This window comes from Silurus meridionalis, chromosome 2, assembly GCF_014805685.1.
Source record: "Silurus meridionalis isolate SWU-2019-XX chromosome 2, ASM1480568v1, whole genome shotgun sequence".
NCBI lineage: Eukaryota > Metazoa > Chordata > Actinopteri > Siluriformes > Siluridae > Silurus > Silurus meridionalis.
In genome coordinates this window covers 29,175,869-29,194,442 of record NC_060885.1, presented here as the reverse complement: position 1 = coordinate 29,194,442, position 18,574 = coordinate 29,175,869, and the positions used below count along the sequence as shown (strand labels likewise).

The 18,574-nt window shown below is 38.9% G+C and overlaps 1 protein-coding gene across 3 annotated transcripts; it reads left to right on the top strand.

Moving 5' to 3' along the window:
• The first annotated feature begins 573 nt into the window (after positions 1–573).
• On the top strand, positions 574–15,317 carry LOC124403113. Of its 3 annotated transcripts, none has more exons than XM_046876722.1 (18): positions 574–1,027; positions 1,114–1,470; positions 1,657–2,013; positions 2,387–2,488; positions 2,583–2,675; positions 2,772–2,864; positions 6,368–6,442; positions 9,430–9,525; positions 10,807–10,905; positions 10,988–11,086; positions 11,348–11,467; positions 12,345–12,434; positions 13,277–13,360; positions 13,489–13,581; positions 13,749–13,847; positions 14,016–14,034; positions 14,140–14,173; positions 14,779–15,317. In XM_046876722.1, exons 1-18 carry the CDS (start codon positions 1,009–1,011, stop codon positions 14,830–14,832), a joined length of 1,983 nt encoding a protein of 660 aa, XP_046732678.1. In that variant the 5' UTR covers positions 574–1,008; the 3' UTR covers positions 14,833–15,317. The 3 variants fall into 3 exon arrangements, with proteins under 3 accessions (XP_046732678.1, XP_046732672.1, XP_046732688.1); XM_046876716.1 differs by having other exon boundaries at positions 14,137–14,173; XM_046876732.1 differs by lacking the exons at positions 2,387–2,488; positions 2,583–2,675; positions 2,772–2,864; ... (3 more) ...; positions 10,988–11,086; positions 11,348–11,467 and having other exon boundaries at positions 578–1,027; positions 14,137–14,173.
• The last annotated feature ends 3,257 nt before the right edge of the window (positions 15,318–18,574 follow it).

Genomic DNA, 18,574 nt, shown 5'->3' with positions numbered 1-18,574 from the left:
TGTCCTCCAATGCTCGGCAGGTTCCATCATCTCTCAGGGCAGAAGGAAGACATGCTTCAAGAGACTTCTCTATTCTGGCACTAAGGAGGTTGAACAAGCTTTCACTTGCCATCTGAACGAGTCTCTAGCTGTCTTCCAACAATATGCAAACACGAAATCTTCCAGTACTACCTAAATTAGCATTTGTTTAAACGTCCCTTATAACTATTTTCTGCCTTACACAGTTTTAGGTTGTAATGTTTCAGTATCTGAATGTGTTTATGGATAGATACTTCAATGCACTTTTGTAAGTCGCTCTGGATAAGGGTGTCAGCCAAATCCTGTAAATGTAAATGTAGTAACATATGTCTCATTTTCATTCCGTTTGCCAAAACGATACCTGCAATCTTAAAAGTACAACCACATGTTTTAAGGAATGTGGCAAAACTACACCAGCTGCTTCCTGGAATGGATGCCAAATGCCTTTTTGCTCTTGGCTTTGATTTCAGGATAAAGATGTGTTTAGTAGAAAATACCAATTTTTAATAAAAGATAATTATAAATAATAAAAGATATTGACTTCCTTCTTGAACACAACTGTGGCTTTGTTTGCCTCAATTAATCTGAAGGAAATTGAAAGAAACGCTAGACAAATTATATTTCTGTACATACCTGTTCCTTGTTTACTTTGTTATTAATGCAGCTCTTCGAGTCCATGGCCCCTCAGATCCACTTGTGGCCCAGGTGAGAGGATCAGTTCTCCTGCCATGCTTTATTAAAGGTTCACTGCCTTTAGAAGATCTCCAGGTAGAATGGAAAAAGCTAGATACAGATTCTGTAGTGAGCCTCTTCCAGCAAGGAAAAAGCAGACCAGATCTCCAGACTCAGGTGTTTAGAGACAGAGCTGACTTTTTTCCAGATGAGGTCCCAAAAGGGAATTTCTCCATCTTACTGAAAAATGTGATCAAAGATGATGTTGGAGTTTATAGATGCCAAGTCAACACAACCCAGGACACTGGTCAAGTTATAATGGAAATGAAAGAGATCGGTATGTAACCATGTCCTTATTACATTTAAAATCCACTACTACACTTTGTATTTACTGTTATTTTAACTTTGTCCATGTCCTTTTAGAGATTTTTGTTGTGATAGGGGCAGACCATGCTGTCTTTGCCCATGAGGGTGAGGATGTCATACTGAACTGCTCTGTAGATTCCCATGTACCAGCCAGTGAGATTGAAGAAGTGACCTGGAAGAAGAAAGATGGAGACGAAAGCATCCTTGTCCTGCTTTATCAAAACAGTGAAATTTTCCCAGACTCCTCACATGAGAGTTATCAGGGAAGAGTTGATTTCTTTTCCTCTGAAATCTCTAAAGGAAACTTCTCACTACAGTTGAAGGAGGTAAAGATGGAAGATAAAGGAGAATTCACATGTGAGGTCCACACTAGTGACATGTCAGCAAGGACTACTGTGATACTGCATGGTGTAGGTAATGTACCTGGTCAAAATCACTAAACTTTTTTTGACATCTGTTTAATCAGTCCTGCCACAGTGAAATGAAATGTTTAGGATAGGATTGAGATACACCAGAGGACAAGTTCAGAGATTTACACATCTAATCCACTACTACACTTTGTATTTACTGTTATTATTAACTTTTTCCATGTTCTTGTAGAGCATTTTGTGGTGAAAGGGGCAGACCATGCTGTCTTTGCAAATGAGGGTGAGGATGTCATACTGAACTGCTCTGTAGATTCTCATGTACCAATGAGTGAGATTGAAGAAGTGACCTGGAAGAAGACAGATGGAGATCAAGACATTCTTGTCCTGCTTTATCAAGACAGTGAAATCTTCCTAGATTCCTCACATGAGAGTTATCGGGGAAGGGTTGATTTCTTTCTTTCTGAAATCACCAAAGGAAACTTCTCACTAAAGCTAAAGGAGGTGAAGATGAAAGATAGAGGAGAATTCACATGTGAGGTCCACACTAGTGACCTGTCAGCAAGGACCACTGTGTTACTGCATGGTGTAGGTAATGTACCTGGTCAAAATCACTAATGACTTTTTTACACATCTGCTTCAACAGTCCTGCCACAGTGAAATAAAAAGTTTAAGATACACCAGAGGACAACAATTCAGAGCTTTAAACATTGTAACAATGACATTATGAGATGCTTGTGTAAATGTGAATCTAAATCTGAATTGCTTGAGTCAAGCAATGTATTTCATCTTTGATAAGAAAAAAAGGAATGTGCTCTTTAATAATTTTTTTTCTGATGAAGACACAGTTTACAATGATCAGCTTTACACAGAGTGGGAGGGCAGCCATCCAGCAACATTTTATGAATCTTTGTTTAGTTCGGGGTCATTCACAGTTGTTTATTATTCATGTTTTATTGCTACAGGTTTCTCTGCATTACATGTACTAATCCTGATGTTTTGCTTGATTGCACTATTGCTGGCAGTAGGATTTTGTGGTCCTGTTTTTAATCTCCTGCGGAAGAGAGGTATTTAAAGTACCATTTATAATTTTTTTGCTTGAAAACATTCATTTGCCAATGGAAGTCTAAATACAAAGCTTTTCTTTTTTCTTTTCCTTAGTTGTTACCAAAAGTGCCATGAAAATACACATTTCTCTGATCCTTTTTCCAAATATTTGCATGATTATTGCTTTCTGCTTGTGGTCGAAAGAAGGTAAATCCAAGGTGTTTTGACCTATTTTTATGGCAGCTTTCATATGGTCAACCCAGATTCCATGCCTGACATTGGTGCGATTTATTTTTTCCTTAGGGTTTCTGTTGGAGGTTATTACTTGTTTAACTGTCAGTATCATAAGACCCATCATGCTGATAAAATTTTCTTCGTATCTCAACAGATTCCCAAGTAAGCTAATAAAAACATTTTTAGTAATTATCAAGATGGTGGCATGTGTATATAGTGTTTGTATATGTATATAGTGTTTGTATGTGTATTCTGCACAAGGCAGTTGTGAAAAAGTAAGCTGTAAAGTAAGGATGCTCTTAAAAATAAAAGTGTTCATTTATTGGTAGCATTTAAAATGGAAAGTAAATTAACAAAAGAGAAAACCAAATCAAATCATTATTTGGTGTGACTACGCTTTGCCTGCAAAACATCACCAATTCTTCTAGGTACACTTGCACACAGTTTTTAAAGGAACTCAACAGGTAGGTGGTTCCAAACATCATGGAGAACTAGCCATATATCTTCTGATATAAGCTGTGTGAGAGAGGAGAACCCTCCTGGGAGGGATTTCCCAAGGAGGTCCCTTGAGAAGGGACACCAGGTCCGTAAACCATGATCTGTCCAGCCAATGAGGTGCCACCAGGAGGAGACGGGCTCCTACCTGGCGAACTCTCTACAGAACTCCCGGAAGCAGCTTGATAGGGGGAAATGCGTACAGGTGTAGCCTCGGGCACCTCTGCACCATGGCGTCCAGCCCCAGTGGGTGAGAGAGAGAGAACCAGAGGGGACAGTGCGAAGTCTCCTGAGTCGCAAACAGATCCACCTGGGCTCTGTCAATTCTCTGCCATATCTGCTGTACCATCTCAGGGTGGAGCCTCCATTCCCTGGGCCTTGGCCCTTTCCTCGAAAGGGCGTCTGCTTTCTAATTTGGAAGACCCAGGATATAAATTGCTCTCAATGAGAGGAGCTTTCCCTGGGACCACAGGAGGATCTGCAGGCAGTTATGTGCCATGAGAGATGTAGCTCGTTCCACCAAACTTGGGCGGAGTGGCCACTCATGACCGCTCCCCACCTCGGTGTGCAGGTCGGGGGAAAAAACGTTAGGCCCCAGCATGGAGGCTGTGATGCAAGGCACAGAAAATGCGCATCCAGCTTACTAAGAGTGTGTTGCTCCCGCTCCTCGTCCAGCTAAGCTATTCCTAGTTTGGACACGGCCCGCATCACTGCCTCCAGGAGCTCCTCGTACAGCACAGGCTGTGAGGAGTCCTTGGGCTCACTAGCTTTCAAAAATGTTCCCTCCTCAGAGGAAGAAATATAGAGCTCCGCATTGCATGCGCCGGGAGAAGAAACCGCCGAAGGGCATGCTTCCCCCAGGAAATGAGTGCTCGGCCTGACAGGGAGCTGGAGGGAACTCATCCGTCTCCATCCCTTCTGCCAAGTCGGCCTGCAAACCCCACGAGCTGCGGAAGAGCAGAGCATGCGCATAGCCATACGAATACATTGCAAACAATCTTCTCCCTTGAGAGCCGACTGAGCATGCTCTACTCCCAAGCAAACAACACACAAGTCAAGTGAAAGTTTTGTTTTGCTTGAGCCATTGCTTGCACAGATTCACACACAAAGCTCTTACTTGAACAAACAGAGCTAGCATTGCTCCATTGCTTGCACATTTTGTAGCTCCCTGGTTCATGACGTCGCCCCGCCGGTGACGTCACAAGTTTCCGTTGGCCGGATTTTACACCTGATTCAGAGCGTTAGCAACGCGGAGGCATTCCCAAAACATTGCAAAGGGGAACAGGCACACCACAACAGTGCCATCAGCACACTTAATGATTGTGGTGCATTTGAAAGTGGCCACACAAGCCATAAGTGCACAGCTAGTACAGCAGGGGGCTCAGAATACAACCCTGAGAAGCTCCAGTGCTGATGTCTGTTTGTTGTCTGTCTATGAGGAGGTTGGAGATCCATTGACACAGGGGCAAACTGAGTCCCAGAACATACAACTTGGAGATGAATGTGGGGGCAATTATCTTGTTATTTATTATGTTGAACTGTAGTCCACAAACACCTGACTCTGATCCTATAAAATTCCTGACTTTGTGCAGGTGTACTGTACAAAGTGTGAAACTGTAACAATTCAAAGACAAAGGGTATTCACACCAAATTTTGATTTGAATTGTATTTCTCTTCTGCTAATTGACTTTATTTTATTACAACTGCCTGAAGCCTTTGCACATTACAGAGTGGCCAAAGGTTTTGAGAATGACACAAATATAAATTTTCACAAAGTCTGCTGCCTCAGTTTTTATGATGGCAATTTACATACAAGCCAACATTTTATGAAGAGTGATTAGCAATTAACTGCAAATTCCCTCTTTCCATGAAAATAAACATAATCCCCCCAAGAAAAATTTCAGCCCTGCCAAAAAAAGGACCAGCTGACATCACATCAATGATTCTCTTGTTAACACAGGTGAGATTGCTGATGAGGACAAGGCAGGAGATATAGAATAACAAACTGGAACATTTATATGGGTGGTGGTGCATAAAATTATTGTTCTTCCTCTGTTAACCATAGTTACCTGCAAGGAAGCACGTGCAGTTATCAATTCTTTTCACATAAAGGTATTCACAGCAAGGATATTGCTGCTAGTAAGATTGCACCTAACTCAACCATTTATCAGATCACCAAGAACTTCAAGAAGAAAAGTTCAATTGTAGTGAAGAAGGCTTCAGGGCGAAGACTTTTGGAGGATGGCCTGGTGCCAATAAAGGGAACAAAGACGGCACTTTTCTCCAGCAAACACTTCAGGGACAGACTGATATTCTACAAAAGGTACAGGGATTGGACTGCTGTGAAGTAACTTTCTTTGATGAATCCCCTTTCAGATTTTTTGGTGCCTCCAGAAAAAAAGATTAACCAGAGAAGAATTGGTGAGCGCTGTTATCAGTCCGGTGTCATGTCAACAGTAAAGCATCCTGAAACCTGAGGTTGTTTCTTAGTCAAGAGAATAGGCTCATTCACAATTTTGCCTAAGAACACAGCCATAAACAAAGCATTATACAAATACATCCTCTGAGAGCAACTTCTCCCAGCCATCAAAGACCTGTTTTGTGATGAACAATGCCTCTTACAGCATGATTGAGCACCTTACTGTAAGGCAAAATGTGGTTCATGGAACAAAACATCAAAGGAGACATTTTGGTCCATGGCTAGGAAACTCCCTACTTGTGGTCAATCGTCAAAAGAGGTGGGTGGACAAAACCCCACAAATTCTGACAAAATCTAAGCACTGTTTATCCAAGAATGGGCTACAAGCAGACAGGATGTGGTCCAGAAGTTGATTGACAGCATGCCAGAGCGAAATGCAGAGGTCTTGAAAAAGAAGGGTCAACCATGAAAATATCTTTATTTCTCAAATATTTGCATAAACTTAATGTAATTATCAATAAAAGCTTTGACAAGTATGAAATACATGGAATTATACTTCAGTATACCACAATTACATCTGACACAAAAAACTAAAAACACTGAAGCAACAGCCTTTGAGAAAATAACATTTGTGTAATTCTCTCATCTTTTTGCCTCGGCTGTACTGTGTGTGTGTGTGTGTGTGTGTGTGTGTGTGTGTGTGTGTGTGTGTGTGTTTATTAATTAATTAATTAATTTATTTATTTCACAGAATTCTTTCAAAAGGCTGTGAAAGTTTTGGCTGTTCCACTTTACCATTTAAGTTTAACAATGGGTGCATGTTCCCGTAAGTAAAACAACATTGTCAGTGTCAAATGTGTGTCTGTTTACCATTTATTAAAGGAAGACATTCGTTCCAGTGTCTTCACATTGTACCAGTCAGTATGCATCAGTACATTTCCAGAGTACACTGTGCTTTCCGGGTTTCTGTGTAACAAAGACAAGCTGCGTTATTTGCCTTATTTACCTCAAGGAAGAAAAGCATACAACATGGCTACAACAACTACTTTGTTTTCTGTATATCTTTCTCTTGCACCATGAGAAAAATGGAAGAACAGGAAAAAAGTTAGGTTTTTTCTTCAACAAACTTTCAAATATTGCATAATTCTCTATCTATTACAAACATGGCATCTCAGGAAACTTCACTTTCTTCACTGGATCTCTTTGCGGCCATATTTTCCACTAGTTAAGAATGCCATTCTTAGTCACTTCTCGCCAGATTATCTTTGTTGTCTTCAGCTCTGAGATCTTTTTGCTATTCTTCCTGACTGTCTTTTTGTTGCCGACCTGTTTTTTTCTTGTTCCTGGAGCTATTCTCTGCCTGCATTGCCCCGATTCACGGGTTGACCCTGACTGCTCTGGATTACTCTAGGTTGCTGCCTAAATTCCATATATTAATATTGGATCTACTGGACTGCGCTGCATGTGGGAATGTGAGTTACCAGCGGCGTGGAACTCTTTTCCGTCTTTCCTGCATGATGCATTATTTGAGACTGTTTTACTGCAACCCTGTCTCCACCCTGCATTTTGGTCCCTTTTTCCAGCCTTGGCCATATAAAAATATAATCCCTCTGAATGCTCAAATTATTCATCAGGCCTATCTCACCTCTTATAAGCAGTGACTCAAGGGCACAGCCCGCCGACTCGGACCCGTGTTGGAACCCACAACATGATCACGCTTGCTCTTTCCTCACTGATGCCAGCACTGGGGCATCTCACAGCAAATCGTGCTTACCATCACCCAAATGCTTCTCTGAGGATCCCGGTAAATGTCGGCCTTTTGTGACTCACTACAACCTCGTTTACTTTAAACATTTACCTTCCTAGTTCCCCTTCGAGCAGGCAAATCACCAAAGAGCCATATCAAATCAAATAAACTTTTGATCTAGACTTTGTTCTAGACTCATCTCTGTCCAGACCCATGGAGCCCCTGCCTTTCACTTTCTGAGAAGAAGAGACGCCACACCAAGGGGCTACGAGGTGAAACATATAAGGTGTTTATGCCTAGCAAAAAAATAGAGCTTGTTGCTGCCATCTCCAGATCATGTCAGTTAGTCACACAAACTACAGCCGCTTCCAGATCGGAGGCATCTTGCTTCTGTATAAATAGGCGCAGGCTACATGCCAGATTGCCTCATCCAGCCTTTATTTTTCCCTCGTGGAAATTTTTTTTTGGTTTTCCTGGTTTCTTGGACTTTTGCGTCCCCTCGACCTCGGCTCAGTTTTTCCTCTATTGCTTTATTGATCTATTGTTTCTCGGCTCTCTACCTCAAACTGGTTTTGGACACGTTTCTCTCCCACAGACCCGCCCCTTTGCTCCTGTTGTCTGCAGAAAACTTTCCTCATGGCACCACTATTAAAGATTTTGGTTTTGAGCTTATCTTCATGAACTTTTGTTGTTGTAATGCTAATTTGTTGCATGCATGCATGCATGTATGTATGTGTGTGTGTGTGTGTGTGTGTGTGTGTGTGTGTGTGTATATATACATAGTATAAACATATATATTTTTTTGTCTCTCATTTAGCTTTTTATTATGCGGATACAGACCCCAGTAGAAATATACAACACAGTACTTACGGTCTTAGCAGTGTTGTTTGGCATCAGCACTGTTGTATTGGGTAAATAAAAACATACTTTTCAACTGCACCATTTCTTTATTAACCAGGGTTGATTTCTCATATTTTTTCATAAAGAATCATTATTGCTACACATTTTTAACAGTCCCAGAACTTTGTTGGTAAACAGATTACTACCTGCTATCTCAGGAGTCTTCTGGTGGCACTGGTGATGTGATCAGGGCTGGTGCATCCAGTCAAAAACATTGGTACCCTTAATTAAATAAAATATAAAAAAACTCATGAATGTATAAGGTAAAAACTTGGTGCACTTAACATATAGAAGCATTTTATATACTGTATGTATTAAATATTTCTTAACAAAGACAGTTTTGTTAAAATATAATGGTAGACAAAGAGTAAATGTCTTCACTTAGAATACTCCTATAACATCTAACATGGCTGAAGATGGTTGTAACAAATTTTAGACTCAAATCTATGATAAAAAGAGTTCAAAAAAGGCTACAATGCAAAATCATCACTGGTACTTTTTAATATTTTAATCGATTGACAGCCCTAATAAATTGTCAGGAATTAACTAGTGACTAATAACTTAACTAACACATTTTACACGTAACACGTAACTTAATGACACATTTTTATCTGTTCTAAATGTACCTTAAAATAATACTTTTCAAGTTTTTATCAGTACACCGAACAGAACTTTTGCCATGTTTCCACACAGACGGTATTAATTGCCGGATGTGTGCATCATGCAAATTTTGGTACTTGATTTGAGACTTGGCATCAGTAAAACAAATATTTAGTGATTAAAAAATATTTTTTGTTAGTTTTTTTTATTTATTATTTTTTTTTTATATCTGAGGAAAGAGGGTGTCGTGAATAAATGTGTGTTGCATTGAAGATTAAAATTTTGTCTTTTATATATTTATTTATTTTTATATATATATATATATATATATATATATATATATATATATATATATATATATATATATATATATAAAGAAATGGTTATAGAAATAAATGCTGCATTAATCATGTGTTAAAATTTGTCGTTAAAGATAATTTATATACTGTGTGTATATATATATATATATATATATATATATATATATATATATATATATATATATATATATATATATACTTTTAAGGAAAATATATGATTCTAAATCTTTCTACAATGCCTTATAGCTGTCTTTGGTCTCCGGATGCATCTGACTTTGTTTCTAGAAGTTCTGATTGGAACACTGCTTGCATTGAAACTCACTCCATATGCCGCTTTGGAGTGTGAGTACTGTTATAAAATGATTTTAATAATTGATTGAATGATTTAAAGTTCAGTGCATTTAGAAGGTATTCAGGTCCCCTTTACTTATTGTAATTTTATGTTGCAACTTGATGATACATGCACATATGTATTCAGACCCTTTGTAACAACACTTGAAATTTAGCTCAGGTGCCACCCAATTCACTTGATCATTGCTGAGATATTTCTATACCTTGATTAGAGTCTACCTGTGGAAAAGTTGATTGATTGGACATGATTCAGAAAGGCACACACCCCTATAAAAGGCCATATCGGAGCAAAAACCAAGCAACAAGGTCAAATTAATTGTAGAACTCAAAGTCAGGACTGCCACAAGGCACAGATCCGTGGAAGGTTACAAAGAAATTGCTTATGCACTGAAAATTTCCAAGAGCACAGTGGCCTCCATAATTCTCTAATAGAAGAAGTGTGGTACAACCACGATTCTCCTGAGAGCTGGTCGGAGAAGCAATCGATGGAGAAGGGCCTTAGTGAAAGAGGTGACAAAATATGCAGTAGTGACTCTGACTGAGCTTCAGAGATCCTATGTGGAAATGGGACATTAAGCCGATCTGGGCTTCATGGCAGAGTGGCTAGAGGGAAGCCTCTCCTGTGTTCAAAACCAATGAAAGCATGCTATGGGTTTGTCAATAGACACCTGGAGGACTCTCAGACTGTGAGGAACAAGATTATATGGTCTGGTTAATCCAAGATTTTACTGTTTTGCCTCGGTTCTAAACATTATATCTGGACTAGATCAGGTACTGTTCATCATTTGCCCAAAACCATCCCAAAAGTGAAGCATGATCATGGCAGCATCATGTTGTGAGAGTGTTTTTCTGCAACAGAGATTTGGCAAATGGTTTGGGTTGAGCGAAAACTGAATGGACCTAAGTACACATATTTTCAATAAATACTTGTTCCACAGTGCTTGTTGCATGATAGCCAAAAAAATAGATTTGATGCTGTATTTGCTGCCAAATGTGCTTCAAATAAAAACTGAGTAAAGGGTCTGTATTCTAATGTACACCTTTCTATTTCATCATTATGAGGTACTGAGTGTAGATTAATGAGAAAAAATATATATTTAAACAATTGTAGGCTTCACCATAATAAAACTGAAAAAACTGGACCTGAATGATTTACAAATGCACAGTGTATATACTAAATTTACTGTCATGCCCTATACATTTATTAAATTAATACGATTACATTCTTAATTTTTTTCTGATTTGTCCCCTGACATTTCTTTGGACTTGTAGATGGCTATGAGATAGCTGCAGTATTACCAGCTCTAATTGTGGGGATTTTGATTGTACTTTCACTACAAAGGCACCTATTTCTAGGAAAACCATTTGGATGTAAGGCTTGTAACTTGTACATATACAGTATGATTGCATTGCTCTCACAGTGTCTTACAGCATTTTGCATTTGTTTTTGCAGGTGTGCACATCACTTTGTCATCTCTTATGATGTTTGCATTCACCTGCTATGAAATATTTTTCTATATTCTTTTCACTTTTCTATTAAAAATTCTTATCGGTAAGTACCTACAACAAATTGGCAGAAAGTGAATAATGTGCATAACGTTTAATTAATTTTAATGGATGTGTATTACGGTTTTTATTTATTTATTCTGCTTTTTTTGTTATTTTTAGTTCATGGTATTTAACATAGTTTAGTTTATGGTATTTTGATATGCATAAACTTTATTAAAGACTCATTTCACCATAAAGGCAAAATACAATAAATGAATTTTCCGGTACGTGTGGTATTTACTAACAATATTTTCCTCAATTTCAGGATTGAAAAATCTATTTGTGGTTGTACTGCTTTTGTGTGCATGGCTAGTAGTAATTTGTCTGGTGCGTTATCACCGAGGATATATACAAAGATGCTGCTCTCATTGGAGAAAAATAGGATGCAAGTATGATATATTTATGCACTTACACTTTATATTTTTACCTTCTACTTCCTGGAGCTGTTAAGCCCCACCCACATGAGAGGTTTCATGCCAGAAGGTTGATTGTAAACATGTGGAGCTTAAACAAAAACCTTTTAAAATATAAAGCAGATACCTGGATTTCTTTGAATAGCTAATGTGGGAAGGGGAAGCTCACTGGCGAAGATGTTGACCTTCTAATCAGAAGGTTGTGAGTTCCAATCCAACCACCAATAAGCTGCCACTGCTGGGCCTTTGAGCATGGCCCTTAATCTTCAACTGCTTGTATGAATGAGATAATTATACGTTTTTCTGGATAAGGGCATCTGCAAAATGACAATGTAATGTTAAACATTTTGGTACTAATGTGATTCCAAATGATAAAAGTAGAAATACAGTATTGGACTGGATGTATGTAAGCCAAAATTGAATTCTCATGTAACTACAGTAATTACATTAAGCAATTGAATTGTCGTCTGTGAGGGTTAATAATAGATTTGGTGCATGAACGCTGCTTACATTTTTCCAGTAGAATCTCAGCCAGTGACTTTACCTGTGACAAAACTTATTGCTGTGACTCATTTTACAGCAATTCATTATTTAAGTAAAAACATTGTTGAGTATAGTGAGTATTCAACCACAAAATTATTGAAGTAACTAAAAATATGTAAGTCTTAATCCAAGAAGCTCACAGCAAGTTTAGCATGTCTTCCTGTCCTGCATCATCTTCACACGGCTTTCACCAATCGGCAAAATGGCTTTCAGTGCTGCACCAGCTGTAACTGAGCTGATTAAGACAAATTGTGAAGGTGTTTATGCATAGAGTGTTATGTATGTATTCATTTGTTTGTTTTTCAGATTCATTCTGCACTGCTACTGCTGCATTTTTATTCACTGCATATGGCACAATGTGCATTTATTATACATACATCCTCCTAAGAAGTCAAGGTATTTGATTTAATAATCTGATTTGAATAATAAATATTATAATGTATAATAAAAATGAAAAAGTAGTAAGAAGAAAAAAGAAAACATTTAATTTTTGTTGTTTTGCCAAAACCAAAACAGCTAAAATTATAATATTTAAAAACATTACTTAAATTCAGTACTAAATAGTTCATGCATTTTAATTAGCCACAGTAATAGGAACCAATAAATAAATGATGAAGTAAATGGTGTTAATCCTGTGATTGACAGTAACAAAGTAAATGTAATTTGTTACTGTATTTAAATAGCTTTCCATTTATCTGTACTTTACAGAAGTGTTTCTATTAGGGGAGACTTTTACTTTAACTTCACTACATTTCCAAATTCAAATATTTGTTTTAATAAACTACATTTTGCAAAATCAGTTGTTCCTTTTTATTTATGTCTGCATACAAATTTAATTGGTCAAACCACCAATTAAAGCAAGACACAAATCAGGGTAGAGCCCTGAGCTTGTTTTGATTGCGCCTTCTGTTGCTGCTGTGGTGTCTACTTAGCAACAACATACAGTTTAGCATCAGTTCAACTACAAGAAGGATATTTTAAAAGTAATAAATAATTGAAGAAACTCCTGCCTCGAACTTTCCACAACACGTGTGGTCTTTTTTTTATATATATATATATATATATATATATAGTTTAAAAGACCCCCCCCATATGTTTGTACTTTTTTAAGTGAAAGTTTAAAGGGACACTTTTACTGGAGTAATGTTTTACGAGTGTTTCTCTACTCTAGTACATGCTTTGTGTACTTTGTCCAACACTGTGTTCATCTGAGTAATATATTTGAATGATGATTGTAGACCGTGGTGGATTTTTGGCTCTGATGCCATTACTCCATGTTTTGGCAGCAACATGCTTGTTCAAGCATCCCAAACATTTACCTGGTGAGTCTCATAATGAATAAATAAAATGTTTATTAAAGATAAATGATTGGTCATGTTTTGTAGCTTTGTAATGTTACAGTATCATTATTAGATTTTCCTCATTTATCATCCTCTTTTTTGAATCACAGATTTGCTTCACATTATGGTCTACATGTTTGGAGCTGTGGGTCTCAGTACTATAAATTCAATCGTTCTTGCCACAGAACTGATCCTGAAAGAAGGTAATGTAAAATTCCACCATAAGCAAAATAGCAGAAATGTGCCATTATTTCTTTCTTTTTTTTTTGTGATTTATTTTTTCTTCTTTTTTTTTTTTTTTTGTGGTCAGTTAATATTTTACTTTAATTTATGCTAAAAGGTGAGATTTGACCATACTATTGGTTTCTAGGAAAAGGAGTGCGGAATATAGAAGATCTCTGTACGATTGTTTTACCACTTGAAACACTGTTTGTCAGTGCTTGGCTCATTTTGCAGATCTATGATGCCTGTGAGTACTTTCTGGAACAATTATTTATTAGTTCTATATAAATATTTTTTAACTTTTCATGTATTAAAAGACATGAGGAATAATACTAGCATAGTCATGATTTAATTCATTTACATTTTGCTGTTGTGAATCCCTATTTGGCTGAATCTGTGCTCTCGTATGACTCAGGGCTGAGATTTAAGGATGGGTAAGCTCATTTATATTCTTAATAAATATCAGTTTCAGTAAATGACAAGTTATAAACCAGGGTCTGTCAGTCAAGAGAAAACGAGTGTTATTTTTTAAACAGAAGTCATCAATTTGAAGATGAGACAACAGGATTTGAGGTATGATGCCTAAAATTTGTTTATAAGTCAAATGAATGTATATACTTACAAGGACATTTACAAGAATTTTTTTTTTTTAAATAAGATAGACATCATGAGGAAAGGTTGGCTAAAACAATTGAAAAGAGTTGCTAAGCTTTTCTCATGAGTCACTTTTTCATATAATAATAATGTTGCATTTTCTTTCCCGTAGAATTTGAGCGAAAACACACAATTTGCCTTAATTATAGATCCCCAGGAAAACTAATACGTGGAAAAAATACTCAAAATAGCATAAAAATGCACAGAAAACCCAGGGTTATTTTATGAGGTTAATATCGATGCTTCTGCTAAAGATTATGTATGCAGGCAGTCCAGCTGTGGCTGCAGTTAAAGGACATTCCCGCTGTATGAGATATGTGTCCGTGATGCAGTACTCTGTTATATACTGCCTTTCTGTATAATAGTGATGGTTTCTATAACCATGGCATAACATAATGACAGTATTAAGAAAGTTTGACCAGGGCCAATTTAGCACAGTTAAATAAAATATTTAAAACTTATAGTTTTAAATGTTATTATTCAGACCATATTTCCTTTTTTTTTTTTTTTTCTGTTTCATGTAGGTTGCAGAAATGGAGGTTCTCACAAACCCTGACCCAAACTCTAAGTCTGAATAATCTGAGAGGATCAATATGCACCAACTATTAGATTTCAGAGGCATTTTTGCTCAAGCTTTGTTTTATTTGTTCATATTGCTTTGTAAATATAGAGGCTTTTTTTATGATGCTTATAGATGCTTTAAACAAGCAGAATTACAAATGCAGTTTTCATTGGGAATGGGGTGAAGAATGCTGAGGATGGAGCTGCCAGGAGGAGAAAAGAGGAAGGACAAGGAGGAAGTTTATGGATTTGGTGAGGGCAGAAATGCAGGTGGTAATTTAAAGGAGGCAGTTGTGGTATGGAGATGGTGATCTGCTGTGGTGATCCCTAAAGGGAACAGCCGAAAGAAGAAAAAGGTGACTGAAAACATGACTTGTTTCTGTATGTGCTTCAGTGTAACTCGATAACCCATAATACATATTGAACATTACATCTAAAAGGGCACCATCTGCAAAAGTATCTGTTTTCCATTCCTTCAAACTTATAAAATAAAGATGCTTTATTATAATCCTGTGGATTTGCTGCTTCTGTTCACTTTCTTTTTTTGTTTTACATTCTTAAAAAAGTAGTTTTTTCTGGACTTCAAACCCAGACTGCATGTTTATAAAGGGTCAAGGGGAGAAAGCCAAAACCCTGGAATATAAAAACAATTTACTGTTATATCTACACATGCTGTGAAGGAACCGAGTGATGCTTTCGGTGGAGACCGGGAGCAGAAAAACGTCCTTGGTGGTCTCCAGAGGCCAAACGACACCCACGGCGGAATCCAGAGGCTATGCGACACCCGCGGCAGAGTTTAGAGCCAGTGCGACACCCACGGTGGAGTTCAGAGACCGTGCGATGCCCATGGTGGTGATCAGGAACACAGTGACACCTTTCGTGAGGCCTTCAGAGGCGTGACGTCGTCTGGAGAGAGGCTCAGAGGCGTGACTTCTGGGGGAACTAGAGGAGTGACGTCACCTTCTGAGAAGCTTGAAGCCATCGCCCTGCGGGGAACTTGGAGGCGAGCCGTCGCCATGCGGGGAACTTGGAGGCAAGCCGTCGCCCTGCAGGGAACTTGGATGCAAGCCGTCGCCTTCAGGGAAACATGGAGGCGAGACGTCGCCTTTAAGGAGACTTGGGGGTGAGACATCGCTTTCTGAGGAGACCGGGGGCGGCGGTTCGACTTCCCCTTCGCGGCCTGGCGGCGGTTCGACTTTTCCTTAATGGCCAGGCGGCAGTACGACGACCTCTTTGCAGCCAGGTGCCAGTTCGACGTCCCTTTCGCAGCCAGGCGGCGGTAAGATGACCCCTTCGTTGCCAGGCGGCGGTTCGACGTCCCTTTCGCGGCCAGGCGGCGGAGCAACGTACTCAGCGAGAAACTGGAGCAGAGCGGAGCGCTCGTGGAGACTCTGTGGCGGCGCGGAGCGCTCGTGGAAAGCGGAGTTCTTGGGGAAACTCTGGAGTGGAGTGGAGCTCTCCTGGAAGCCCTGGAGCGGAGAGGAGCTCCCGGGGACACTCTGGAGCGGAGCGGAGCACTCGTCAAAACTGGAGCGGAGTGCTCGTGGAAACTCTGGAGTGGAGCGGAGCTCTTCTGGAAACTCTGGAGCGGAGTGGAGCTCTCCTGGAAACTCTGGAGCGGAGAGGAGTGCTCGGTGGAGCACTGGAGCGGAGCTCTGGAGATAGAAATCCGGAGTAGAAATCACCAGAGTAGAAATCACCAAAAGTTTAATGAGTGAAGCGAATCACACGAATACATACACGGCAGTCCGGTATAAGGTCGGAGTGAGATATCTGTGGTACGACCTGGTGGGGCGAGGTCCACATAGTCCAGAAACGAACGCACGGAGAGATAGGGGTAATCCGGGAAAGCCGGAAATGAGTAGCAGATGAGTCCCAGGTGTGTGTGATTAAGCCGTGAGCGCCGGAGAGAGCGGAGGCATGACAGCCACCAAAGAGGGCATGGCAGGTGGATTCCTAACAGTGGGGAATAAAATCCTTCCATATATCGTTAGAATCCTGCACTTATTGGCTACATCTCCCATCAGTCATTTTGTTTCCATAATGCTACTGGCTGTAAATAAAAGGTTTGAAATGTTCTCCCACACCACCCCACTGCTTTACTTCCCCCACTGGCTTCCTGTAGCTCCTACAGCCGATCTAAAACACTGATAATTGTTTGCAAATCCAAAAAATGGACCAGCACTTTTCTGCCTCTCAGCACTTAATTCAGCAAATCATCACACTCCCTCTATCCTCCAATGCTCAGCAGGTTCCACCATCTCTCAGTGCAGAGGAAGACAAGCTTCAAGAGACTTCACTATTCTGGCACTAAGGAGGTTAAACAAGCTTTTACTTGCCATCTGAACGAGTCTCTAGCTGTCTTCCAACAATATGTGAAAACAATCTTTCAGTACTACCTAAATTAGCATTTGTTAAAACGTCCCTTATAACTATTTTCTGCCTAACAAAGTTTTAGTCTGATGATATTTTTAGTCTGGGACGTGTAATGTTCCAGTCTCAGTATCAGAATGTGTTTATGGATAGATACTTCAATGCACTTTTGTAAGTCGCTCTGGATAAGGGTGTCAGCCAAATCCTGTAAATGTAGTAACATGTCTCATTTTCATTCTGTTTGCAAAAATGATACCTACAATCATCAAAGTACAACTACCTGTTTTAAGGAATGTTTTACACCAGCTGCTTCTTGGAATGGATGCCAAATACATTTTTGTTCTTGGCTTTGATTTCAGGATAAAGATGTGTTTAGTAGAACATTTTAATAAAAGATCACACAATGCATAAACAATTCATTTCAATATGTGGTCTAGTGAATTGCACATAGTTTCCATTGAAGCCCACCATTTACAGTGTATATATAAAGTCTACACATCCTTACAAAATTGCAGGGGTTTATATATAAGCAGCATGGATGTCAGACTTGTTACATTTTTTTGTGATCTACCAACAAAGGGAGAAGAATAGAAATAGTTAATTGGGAACATTTTACATTAAAAAATTGTAAACCCTGATTGCATAAGTCTAAACATCCTTTCATATTGGGGGCATTAACTGTCCTTTAAAATGAGACCTGTAGGTAAATGGCATACACCTGCCATTAATTACAGTGATTCATATTAAAAACAGATAAATGTTAGCTGTTGCTGTAGTTAGCTGTTGCCTGATTGTGGCTGCACTCTACTAAATGCAATGAAAACTTATCAGGGAGGCTACCAAAAGGCCAACAGCAAAACTGAAGGAATTATTTTCTGTCAGTTGCTGGTCACTCCAAAAGATTCATTCAGTCACCCTAATTAATGTGGGAAAATGTGTTATGATGTAACTTTTTGGTCATCATTATAAAAGGTAGGTTTGCATCGACAACAGCATCAAGAGCATCGTCCAAGGAACAGCATACCAACAATAAAGCATGGTGGAGGTAGTATTATGATTCGAGGCTGCTTCTCTTCAGTTGGGCCAGGGGCACTTGTCAAGATACAGAAATGAAAAGCTCCAGAAACCAATTAAACAATTTTGGAACAAAACCTTCCGTCCTCTGTCGGAAAGCTGAAAAGCACATATCAAAAATCAACAAAGACATGGCTTCAGAAAAGCATAATCAAAGTCCTGGACTGGCCCATCCCAGAAAACCCCTATTGATAAACTATGAAAGAGCAAATTAAACATTTCTTCGCAAAGTAGGGCAAAATTCCAAAGTCCAGATGTGTGCAGTTAAAAGAGACTTATTCACAAACACTTGATGCTGTAATAAAGGCAAAA